The sequence below is a fragment of the Salmo salar genome, chromosome ssa02 (genome assembly GCF_905237065.1).
Source record: "Salmo salar chromosome ssa02, Ssal_v3.1, whole genome shotgun sequence".
Classification (NCBI taxonomy): domain Eukaryota; kingdom Metazoa; phylum Chordata; class Actinopteri; order Salmoniformes; family Salmonidae; genus Salmo; species Salmo salar.
Window position 1 is genome coordinate 55,747,130 of NC_059443.1, and position 12,309 is coordinate 55,759,438.

At 46.8% G+C, this 12,309-nt stretch overlaps 1 protein-coding gene across 7 annotated transcripts in view; it reads left to right on the forward strand.

Moving 5' to 3' along the window:
* LOC106588110 (regulatory-associated protein of mTOR) overlaps nucleotides 1-12,309 on the forward strand; it is a 218,903-nt gene that overhangs the window by 188,889 nt on the left and 17,705 nt on the right. For 4 of the 7 annotated variants that reach the window (XM_014176787.2, XM_014176794.2, XM_014176814.2 and 1 more), the window contains 6 exons: nucleotides 2,404-2,534; nucleotides 2,742-2,934; nucleotides 3,386-3,496; nucleotides 8,203-8,308; nucleotides 10,674-10,788; nucleotides 11,899-12,023. In XM_014176787.2, coding sequence (XP_014032262.1) covers nucleotides 2,404-2,534; nucleotides 2,742-2,934; nucleotides 3,386-3,496; nucleotides 8,203-8,308; nucleotides 10,674-10,788; nucleotides 11,899-12,023 — 781 coding nt within the window. The remainder of the gene's footprint in view (nucleotides 1-2,403; nucleotides 2,535-2,741; nucleotides 2,935-3,385; nucleotides 3,497-8,202; nucleotides 8,309-10,673; nucleotides 10,789-11,898; nucleotides 12,024-12,309) is intronic. The other 3 variants (XM_014176801.2, XM_014176806.2, XM_014176820.2) reach the window with 1 other exon arrangement.

Below are 12,309 nucleotides of genomic sequence, written 5' to 3' on the forward strand. Positions count from 1 at the left end.
TTACATCAGCTGATATCTCAAAGTGCTGTACAGAAACCCAGCCTAAAACCCCAAACAGCCAGCAATGCAGGTGTAGAAGCACGGTGGCTAGGAAAAACTCCCTAGAAAGGCCAAAACCTAGGAAGAAACCTGGAGAGGAACCAGGCTATGAGGGGTGGCCAGTCCTCTTCTGGCTGTGCCGGGTGGAGATTATAACAGCACATGGCCAAGATGTTCAAATGTTCATAAATGACCAGCATGGTCAAATAATTCTCCTCCTATTCTCTCTCCTCCTTTTTTTCCACTTGCAGTGACTATTGTTTAATAATGGTACCTGGACTCTCTTTATACAGAGGGAAAGCTATCTCCATTGTTCCTTAGTTGATATGAGCATCTCAATTAACACTTAGCAAATACTCCCAGTGGGAGATGAGAGACATTTTACCCTTTGAAGATTTCTGTGTAAAAAATACTGCTTTTCAGCTCTCTCTCGCTGTGATGGTGTCTGTTCGATTGTTAAGAGATATTTGCCAAAATGCTTTCTCTGAGTTTGTGTGGCATTACAATGTGCCAGTGTGGCGGTGTGTGATAATTACTTGTTTTCTCCCACCATTTTCATATTTTACTACTGTAGTTTGTGAAGCCTCTCAGATTAGTGACAGCCCGTCCATAACGACTGTCGTTTCTGTGCTTCTTTATAATGAAGCGCTCGCCTGCAAACACAAGTAATTGACGCTGCCGCAACCCACACACACACGCTTATCGTAGTAACAAACTCTTAAACGCAAAACTCACATACACATACTCGCATAGAAAAGTGTGATAAATAAAAACATATGCCAATTTCATTTAAGGACCAAAAAACTGACAGCTGTGCCATATACATTGCAAAATAGTTGGGAAGAGATTTTCGATGTACCGATTCCATGGCACATGGTTTATGAATTGATACGCAAAACAACGCCGGATTCAAAACTTATAATTTTTCAATTTAAATTCCTATACAAAATTCTTGCAACTAATTGAATGTTATATATATGAGGGATACAATCTTCCCAGCTCTGCAGATTCTGCTGTGAGGAGGTAGTCATTACATCATTTATTTTGGTACTGTCCATATGTAGCTCGTTTTTGGTCACAGGTCCAGGTATGGCTGAAGAATTGCAACATTTGCCTGGAACTAACGCTGCAGATAGCAATACTGGGTGATTTGAAAAGCCATAGTCAATCAATCAATAATATAATAATTAATTTAGCAAAAAAATTTTTTAATTTAGTCTGTAGAAGCTATGAGAATAGAAAGGTTCAATTGTTTTGTGAAGCATCACTGCACAGTAGAATAATATATGACAAATAGAAATCCAAAATGGATGATGTTGAGCGGTAGATGGGAGGGGTTGAATGGAGCTGAAGGGTGGGACTAATAAGATAAACAATGTAAAACATACGGGGTCTGTAAAATGTATATAGGTTCAGAACTTTTGTGAAATAGCACAGTTACAAATAGAAATCTAACTGGATGGACATCAGAAATAGAGGAAGGACTAAAAACAAACAAAAAATAACTATTGTAAAATAGACTGTCTGTAAAATGTGTATAAGATGAATAAATTGAAGGTAAAAGCCGAAGTGTTTATTAGTTTACTCCAATTGGGGGATCGGTGGTAGGGTTTGCGGGGAATAATACAAGTATGTATGTCTATATAGGTATGTGTATTATGTATGCATGTGTGTATGGATATATATATATTTACCAAAAAAATATATGGGGGATTGGAAATGATGCAGACAATTAAATTGATGGAAGCAATATTCTTTCCGCAATATTAAGCTCATCCACCCCTAAAAAAAATAATAAATACAAATAAATAACTCACATACATGCCACACACACACACCCACCCTACTACTGGTAATTAGCATAGGAATCAAATCAAAAGGCAATTCCAGATGGTAGAATGTGTTTGTTTACTGGTGTTAACTGGATCTCCTAAAGCCAACCAGGTTTTTCCTCTCTGCTCAGGCTTTTGTAAACAACTCACTGTTATTCATCAGGTTTCCCTTATTGAGTTTTACTCTCCTCTGGTGAATAGCTGTTACAGTGTATACTGGCGTTGATTCTGTTATTGATGGGTGCAGTACGGGAGGATTTCAAGGTGTCTGGCTGTTGCTGGTATTGTTGTATAGATCATTTGTTGAAGGGTAATATGTTGAAATATAGTAGAAGTTCCCCCAACTGTTAAAGTTACAGAACATAGTACAGTAAGTTTCCTTACAATGTATGGTTTAGCCCATTTGCTTATGTTTTATGTTACATTGAGCTCTTCGTGTCTATTCTCATTCCTCACTTTTTGTACTCCTGCTCTCTCTTCTCCTGTCTCCGGTCTCTCCATCTCTCTTCTCCTCCTGTCGCCGGTCTCTCAGGCCCTGTCTCTGTCTCTGTCTCCCCAGGCCACTATGAACGCTCGGCCCCAGAGGATCCTGGACTCTGGCTCTCTCACCCAGTCAGCCCCCGCCAGCCCCACCAGCAAGGGGGCACACATCCACCAGGCAGGGTGAGTGACATGCACTCACACACACAAGACACACACTCAACTCATATTACACACAGTCTTCATAATCTTAACCCTACCAGGAACATTGGCGTAGCAGACACACACACACACACACTACTTTACGTCCACCGTCCTCATTTTCTCACCAATTCTCTTCTGCCACCTACACTAACCTCCCTCTCCCTCCTGGATCTGCCTCTCCCCCAGTGGTTCTCCCCCCATGCCTAGTGCCAGCAGCTCCAGTCTGACCAACGAGGTGCCCAAACCCCCGACACGCGGAGGAGAACAGCCCCCCACGCGACCCCCCTACACCCCAACGCTGGGCGGACAGGCCCCCCACTCCCACCAGTTCCCCCGCACGCGCAAGATGTTCGACAAGGGGCCCTCCGGCTCTGAGCAGGTACCCTGACATCTAAGAACTTTTAATTTCTAGAATCTCACTTCTGGTTAACTTGTTTCTTAAGGAGAAACGTAAGAAATAACGTAAGAACATTTTGAGGGACAGCAACTTTTCTTAACTTTCTTCCGAAGTCTATAGTAAAGGAAGAAGTGGCAGTTGAGAAGAAATGCTGTCTCTGGACTCCACTATCATACCCATTTAAACAAGAATTTTATGCAAATTACCTCAATTGCTCAATTAAGGGTTCGGGAGAAAAAAAAATTGCTTAACTTGCTTAAGATGCTTAATTTTAGTCAATTAAGTCTGTTTGATTCATTGTGAAAGAGAACTCCCAGACACTTATCTTTTACAGTGAGTTCTGAGTGTGGTGGTGTGCATTGGTGGTAGTGTGTTAAAATTTGAATATTTTTAATTGTCTGCGTGTGTCTGTGTGTTTGCGCGTGTGTGTCAGGCCGGGGATGATGCAGATGACCCAGGAGGTCACAAGGCCTACATGAATGCCAACCTGTCTACAGGGCTGTGTGACTGGAGCGCCAAGTACTTTGCTCAGCCTGTTATGAAGGTACTGAACTACACTTCTCTCTCTTTCTCTCACTCTTTCTATTTTCATCCCTCTTTCTTTTTCTTTCTCTCTCACACTCTCACATACTCGCTCTCACACTCTCTCTCTCGCCGTCTCTCTTGCACACTCACGCATACGCACACACACACACATACACACGCACACACATACAACTGTAGTCTGCCTCAGTGCCTGTTCAAGGAAGCTGTTAAGCCTGTTACAGCACCTGACCTTCCTTTGATGGTCAGAGGAAGCAGCTGAGTCATGTGTATGGCTGTCTCCACACACACACACACACACACACTCACTCCGACACACAAACTTGCACACACACTGTGTCCTCACACACACAAACATTCTCACACACTCACGTACCTTGGCAATGCAGTTATAGGAGCCGCTACGCCCTCCACCGCTTTCTCAAACCAGCCTTTCATCTTTCCATCCTCTCCTCTGGAAGAGAACAATAAACGTTGTCAGCTCATCTTGACTTTGCCAAACTGACTCTGGTCTGGAGGTGAGAGAGGGAAAGAGAGAGAAGGATGGAGAGAGACTGTAGCTGGAAAGGAGAGAAGGGGCTTGAGAAACAGTACAGAGAGGGAGGAACAAAATGGGGACATGATATAGAAGGAAAGAAAAAGATGGGGTGAGATGAGATGGATGAGAGAGAGGAAAACGAGAGCGGGAAGAGAGAGGGAGAGGTATGCACTTTGCAGAAGTACAAATGAGAAAGCTGTGTTTGCAATTTCTGGAATGCTCCCATAAAGAGCCTTTGTGTCTAAAAGTCTTTACACAGGTTATCATATCAATGTGTCAGCAGTACGAGGTGTGTGTGTGTGTGTGTGTGTGTGTGTGTGTGTGTGTGTGTGTGTGTGTGTACCATTAGCAGAGCTTTTGGGGGGGGGTCTCCCTCCTTTCTCAGACAGGGTCATTGTACAGTCAGTGTGTAATGTCCCACATTAGTGGCTGAGGTATCCATATAGGGCTGAGGTATCCATATAGGGCTGAGGTATCCATATAGGGCTGAGGTATCCATATAGGGCTGAGGTATCCATATAGGGCTGAGGTATCCATATAGGGCTGAGGTATCCATATAGGGCTGAGGTATCCATATAGGGCTGAGGTATCCATATAGGGCTGAGGTATCCATATCGCAAATGTTTTTTGCACCATGAATGTAACATTCAAATGTAATAAGGGTCCCCTGGGAAACTGACCAACACTTTGGTGCCTACCCTATCACAACTTCTACTGTACCTGGCTTTTTTCATTCGATGTCATGCCAATTAATTATTTACCCATATCCTGCAGCCCTAGCTGAGACCCAGCATCATGACAGCCTCTCACCTTGACACACACACCTACACACACACTCATCAGCTTTGACTGAGGCAGGCCTTAGTGTCTTAGCACTGTAGAGATGTACAAGCAAACAGTGACTTGCACACGCTATTTCCTTTATTTAATCATTATTTTCCTCTCCCCCCTTCGAATCTTTCTCACCCCTTCTACCCTCTTTCTCTCCTCCCCTTTCTACTCTCTTCCCCCCTTCCACTATCTCTCCACCATCCCTTCCCCTCTTCCATTCTCTCTTCCATTCTCTCCCTGTCTCTCTCCCTGTCTCTCTCCCTGTCTCTCTCCCTGTCTCTCTCCCTGTCTCGCTCCACCCCCCTCCATCTGTCCCTCCCTCCACCCCTCTACATGTTATGTCACTGTGAGTGCTTGGTGGTGATTACCAGAGCATATGAATCCACATGCGGTTGCAGCTGCAGTAGCAGTCAGTGGCTGTGTCTGAAATGGCTCCCTATCCCCTATAAAATGCACTATGGGCCCTGGTCAAAGGTACATAGGGACTAGGGTGCTATTTGGGATGCAGTCAGTGTGTGGCTGCTCTGTTAGTGTTTAGTATTCAGAGGGCAGAGCAGGGAGCCTGGTGGGGCATGTACTTAATAAGCAGCAACAGTCTGGCCTCACAACACTCCACCATTACACTCCATTACAGCCTTTCTCTGTACATTACCAGCCCTGTCCATAATGCTAATAGTTACAGCTATACACACACAGACACACTGAAGCAGACATGCACACACATCCACTTAGGAACACACATATCTACATAGAAATACACGCATGCACAGAAACACACAGAAACACTCAAACTCAATCCCTTCCTTGCCCTCTGCAATTACACCAGAGGACCTCCATTGATGTTCACTAATGATTCTCTCCCTGTCAGGGACTAAGGGAGAAGAACCCCTCAACGCAGCCTGAGAGGCAGCCCTCAGAAAGAGAGGGATGAATGGATTGAGGGAAAGAGGGGGGTATGGGAGTGTGAGGGAGGAGAACCCCTCAACACCGCCTGAGAGGCAGCCCTCAGAAAGAGAGGGATGAATGGATGGAGGGAAAGAGGGGGGTATGGGAGTGTGAGGGAGGAGAACCCCTCAACACCGCCTGAGAGGCAGCCCTCAGAAAGAGAGGGATGAATGGATGGAGGAAGGTATGGGACACCTGAGAGGCAGCCCTCAGAAAGAGAGGGATGAATGGATGGAGGGAAAGAGGGGGGTATGGGAGTGTGAGGGAGGAGAACCCCTCAACACAGCCTGAGAGGCAGCCCTCAGAAAGAGAGGGATGAATGGATGGAGAGAAAGAGGGGGTATGGGAGTGTGAGGGAGGAGAACCCCTCAACACAGCCTGAGAGGCAGTCCTCAGAAAGAGAGGGATGAATGGATGGAGAGAAAGAGGGGGTATGGGAGTGTGAGGGAGGAGAACCCCTCAACACAGCCTGAGGCAGCCCTCAGAGAGGTGATGGATGGATGGAGAGGGAGGGAGGGAGGGGTTAATGAATGGATAGAGAGAGGGGGAGGAGAGATGAGAGGACAAGCAAGGATAGAGCTTTTAACACTGCAAGCCTACGAGGCGATCCTCTTCATTTATCTCATTAACCCATCATTCCAAAGAATGGGATGACAGAAAGAGAGGAGGAGGAGAGGCTGAGATAAGTGTTAGATGGGCAGGAAGAGGATGAGGGAGTGTTGCAACGTGGGAGAGAACACTTAGCAGCCTGAGAGGCAACCCTCTTCATTTAGCCCAGTAGCAAGAAGCTCTTGTCTTTATACAAGACCATGAATGAGTATAATTGGAGGAGAGAGAGAGAACTGTGTCTTCCTCTTTTAGCTCTGTAACCTCTTCCAGTTTAGACATGCTTCTGCCCTATTCAATCTAATAGAAATAAAACATCTACAGTTGAAGTGGGAAGTTTACATACACCTTAGCCAAATACATTTCAACTCAGTTTTTCACAATTCCTGACATTTAAAAATTCCCTGTTTTAGGTCAGTCAGGATCACCACTTTATTTTAAGAATGTGAAATGTCAGAATAATAGTAGAGAATTATTCATTTCAGCTTTTATTTCCTTCATCACATTCCCAGTGGGTCAGAAGTTTACATACACTCAATTAGTATTTGGTAGCATTGTCTTTAAATTGTTTAACTTGGGTCAAACGTTTCAGGTAGCCTTCTACAAGCTTCCCACAATAAGTTGGGTGAATTTTGGCCCATTCCTCCTGACAGAGCTGGTGTAACTGAGTCAGGTTTGTAGGCCTTCTTGCTCGCACATGCTTTTTCAGTATTGCCCACAAATTTTCTATGGGGTTAAGGTCAGGGCTTTGTGATGGCCACTCCAATACCTTGACTTTGTTGTCCTTAAGCCATTTTGCCACAACTTTGGAAGTATGCTTGGGGTCATTGTCCATTTGGAAGACCCATCTTCGGCTTGCAAGCCTCCCCCTTTTTCCTCCAAACATAACGATGGTCATTATGGCCCAACAGTTCTATTTTTGTTTCATCAGACCAGAGGACTTTTCTCCAAAAAGTACGATCTTTGTCCCCATGTGCAGTTGCAAACCGTAGTCTTGCTTTTTATGGCGGTTTTGGAGCAGTGGCTTCTTCCTTGCTGAGCGGCCTTTCAGGTTATGTCGATATAGGACTCGTTTTACTGTGGATATAGATACTTTTGCACCTGTTTCCTCCAGCATCTTCACAAGGTCCTTTGCTGTTCTGGGATTGATTTGTACTTTTCGCACCAAAGTACGTTCATCTCTAGGAGAGGGAATGCGTCTCCTTCCTGAGCGGTATGATGGCTGCATGGTCCCATGGTGTTTATACTTGCGTACTATTGATTGTACAGATGAACGTGGTGCCTTCAGGCGTTTGGAAATTGCTCCCAAGGATGAACCAGACTTGTGGAGGTCTACAATTTTCTTTCTGAGGTCTTGGCTGATTTCTTTTGATTTTCCCATGATGTCAAGCAAAGAGGCACTGAGTTTGAAGGTAGGCTTTGAAATACATCCACAGGTACACCTCCAATTGACTCAAATGATGTCAGTTAGCCTATCAGAAGCTTCTAAAGCCATTACATAATTTTCTGGCATTTTCCAAGCTGTTTAAAGGCACAGTCAACTTAGTGTATGTAAACGTCTGACCCACTGGAATTGTGATACAGTGAATTATAAGTGAAATAATCTCTGTAAACAATTGTTGGAAAAATTACTTGTGTCATGCACAAAGTAGATGTCCTAACCGACTTGCCAAAACTATAGTGGTTGAAAAACGAGTTTTAATGACTCCAACCTAAGTGTATGTAAACTTCCTGACTTCAACTGTATCTCTCTCTCTCTCTCTCTCTCTCTCTCTCTCTCTCTCTAGATTCCAGAGGAGCATGATGTGGAGAGCCAGGTGAGGAAAGAGAGGGAGTGGAGGTTCCTGAGGAACGCCCGCGTTAGAAAACAGAGCCAGCGCATCACACAGAGAGGTGACGCACACAAACACTATGCTTAGCGACACATAAATGCATATCTACACACACACACTTGTGTAGATTTGCTGTCACTGTTGTATAGACACTCACCCGCAGTATAGAAGAAAACAATCTGTGCCCATGCACTGTCACACATACCGTGCCAGAGGGATAGGGAGATATTTGAAGAGTGAAACACACCAGTGAGGGGAACGTGAGTATGCATATGAAGTTAGTGGGAGCGAGGATCTATTGGAAACCCCCCTTGTTCCGAAAGCTCTGCCAGACGGGTCTCTCTGTGTCAGAGAGACCCCCCCCCCACACACACACACACATTAAAGACCCCAGGCTTCAGCGCAGATCCCCCTTTGAAGTCAGAGCCTGCTCAAACAGAATGGCTAACACTCCCACGTCACTGCCAGCTCCTACAACACACATGGGCGTACGCGCACACACACAGGACACACGCTCATGAGTCCATTGGCGTCAGAGCTGAGGCTCACATACGCATGTATCTCTCTCTCCCCTTTTAACGATCCCTTTCTGCCATCCTCTAAAGTTGAGAGACTAAAAGATCAGGGCTGCCCTCATTCATTCTCCTGCCTCTGGGGAGATGGACAGACAGAGAAAATACAGGGGGGAGGGGGTACATTTTAAAAAGAAAGCGAGAGAGACCGATAGGGGGAGTTAGAGGGTGACAAAGAATAGAGAGGGAGGAGGAGAGACTGAGGGAGTGAGAAAGGAGACAGGGGAGTAAAACATGATAGAGGGTCGAGAGTGGGGAAGAAAAAAGAGGGAAGGCAACAGACAGGAAAGAAGAGAGTCAGGGAACAGAGACAGGAAAGAAGAGAGTCAGGGAACAGAGACAGGAAAGAAGTGGGCCGGGGAACAGAGACAGGAAAGAAGCGAGCCGGGGAACAGAGACAGGAAAGAAGCGAGCCGGGGAACAGAGACAGGAAAGAAGCGAGCCGGGGAACAGAGACAGGAAAGAAGCGAGCCGGGGAACAGAGACAGGACAGAAGAGGGCCGGGGAACAGAGACAGGAACGAAGCGAGCCGGGGAACAGAGACAGGAAAGAAGCGAGCCGGGGAACAGAGACAGGAAAGAAGCGAGCCGGGGAACAGAGACAGGAAAGAAGCGAGCCGGGGAACAGAGACAGGAAAGAAGCGAGCCGGGGAACAGAGACAGGAAAGAAGCGAGCCGGGGAACAGAGACAGGAAAGAAGCGAGCCGGGGAACAGAGACAGGAAAGAAGCGAGCCGGGGAACAGAGACAGGAAAGAAGCGAGCCGGGGAACAGAGACAGGAAAGAAGCGAGCCGGGGAACAGAGACAGGAAAGAAGCGAGCCGGGGAACAGAGACAGGACAGAAGCGAGCCGGGGAACAGAGACAGGACAGAAGAGGGCCGGGGAACAGAGACAGGAAAGAAGCGAGCCGGGGAACAGAGACAGGACAGAAGAGGGCCGGGGAACAGAGACAGGAAAGAAGCGAGCCCGGGGCACAGAGACAGGACAGAAGAGGGCCCGGGGCACAGAGACTGGAAAGAAGAGGGCCCGGGGCACAGAGACTGGGGCAGAAGAGGGCCCGGGGCACAGAGACTGGGGCAGAAGAGGGCCCGGGGCACAGAGACTGGGGCAGAAGAGGGCCCGGGGCACAGAGACTGGGGCAGAAGAGGGCCGGGGAATCGACCTTAAAGGCTTCTAAAAAACTGATTAAAGTCTGTTTTTCTCTGTTTTATTTGTGATGAAAAAACGTGATGAGTTTGCTGAAAGCTCGCAGTATTGCATTTTGTATGGTAGAGAAAACGACACAGACAAGACTAGCTTTTAATGAACACCTTTTCAGCTTTTGATCAACAAGTACAGAGACGAAGGCCTTGCCAAGGTCTTGCTCGGCTAGATGAAAAATATTTTCCTCCTGTATTTCTTTTGTTCCCGACTTTATGAAATATTTTTTCAGTTAGTATTTCTTCTCTGAAATTCCTGACAGTCCACTTTGAGACATTCCAGATAGCCGAAGGACACCTTGACGACACAGGTGATGGTTGTCAAGGCAGCGTAGCCAGACCTTTAAGACAAGGATTGTAATGCGACTGTATGATTATTGAATAGGGATCTCACTAGCAAATGTTCCGGTCTTTATAGGAGTTACAAGAGTGTTTTCATCCGAACATATCTTTATTACCGTGATACCACAGTCACACACCCATATAAATATAGACCGCTCAACTTGTTTTCATGAATTGATGAAGCCAAATAATATATATGGATTGTATTGTTTGAGCGTTTACGTTAGGTACATTTTTATCTATCTATGACTGACTGTTTGATTCGTGTTTGGTGTCAGGGGACTGATGGTGCTCGGTGTCTCCTCCTCCTCTAGGCGTGACGCGTCTGGATGACCAAATCTTCATCAACCGTAACCCTGGCGTTCCCTCCGTGGTCAAGTTCCACCCCTTCAACCCCTGCATCGCCGTGGCAGACAAAGACAGCATCTGGTGAGCGACTGCCGTCTTGTGCGCAAAGCCTCAGCTATATTTGAAACACATTATTGACTGTCTCATGGGAGTCTGTCCCTGTACGTAATGCTCTACTTTGGCCAGAGACAAACAGTGCCTTCAGAAACTCTTCACACAAGGAGCACTACAGTGTATGAGAACGAGGAAGGCATTTGAGATGAGGCCATTGAATGTGTTTGTTTGCTGATCTGAGAGGACTGGATATGTGGAAACAAGCCATATGGTATGGGTTATTTGTGTTCATCTCTGTGAAAAGAGTTTGAAAGTCATCAGAACCAGGTCATTCAGACACATGCTGTAGTGGCAGCCCTGAGAAAAAGTCTGTCCCCTATCAGGGCCATGACACAGTCCAGTGACGCACATAGAGACACAGCTGGCAGTGCTACAGACTCTTGGTTTGATGTATAGTGCTGTCAGTGGCTGAAGTGCTGTCAGTGGCTGAAGTGCTGTCAGTGGCTGAAGTGCTGTCAGTGGCTGAAGTGCTGTCAGTGGCTGAAGTGCTGTCAGTGGCTGAAGTGCTGTCAGTGGCTGAAGTGCTGTCAGTGGCTGAAGTGCTGTCAGTGGCTGAAGTGCTGTCAGTGGCTGAAGTGCTGTCAGTGGCTGAAGTGCTGTCTGTGGCTGAAGTGCTGTCTGTGGCTGAAGTGCAGTCTGTGGCTGAAGTGCAGTCTGTGGCTGAAGTGCAGTCTGTGGCTGAAGTGCAGTCTGTGGCTGAAGTGCAGTCTGTGGCTGAAGTGCAGTCTGTGGCTGAAGTGCTGTCAGTGGCTGAAGTGCTGTCTGTGGCTGAAGTGCTGTCTGTGGCTGAAGTGCTGTCTGTGGCTGAAGTGCTGTCTGTGGCTGAAGTGCTGTCAGTGGCTGAAGTGCTGTCAGTGGCTGAAGTGCTGTCTGTGGCTGAAGTGCTGTCTGTGGCTGAAGTGCTGTCTGTGGCTGAAGTGCTGTCTGTGGCTGAAGTGCTGTCTGTGGCTGAAGTGCTGTCTGTGGCTGAAGTGCTGTCAGTCACGTGGCTGAAGTGCTGTCAGTCACGTGGCTGAAGTGCTGTCAGTCACGTGGCTGAAGTGCTGTCAGTGACTAAAGTGTATGTGTGTTGTGTAGTTTCTGGGACTGGGAGAAGGCGGAGAGGTTGGACTATTTCTACAACGGGAACCCTCGCTACACCCGCATCACAGCTATGGAGTACCTCAACGGACATGACTACTCCCTGCTGCTCACTGCTACAGGTCAGACCCACACCCACACACCTATACACTGTACACACAGGCAGGTAGCCTAGCGGTTAAAGAGCATTGGGCCAGTAACCGAAAAAGTTGCTGGTTCGAATCACCGAGCCGACAAGGTGAAAAATCTGCCGCCGTGTCCTTGAGCAAGGCACTTAACCCGAATTGCTCCTTTAAGTTGCTGTGGATAAAGTAGAATCTAAATTGTCCCCCCTTCGATCATCTCACGAGCACGCACCTACACTCAGACTCAATCATCTTGCGCGTCACACAAACATTTGCAAGCACA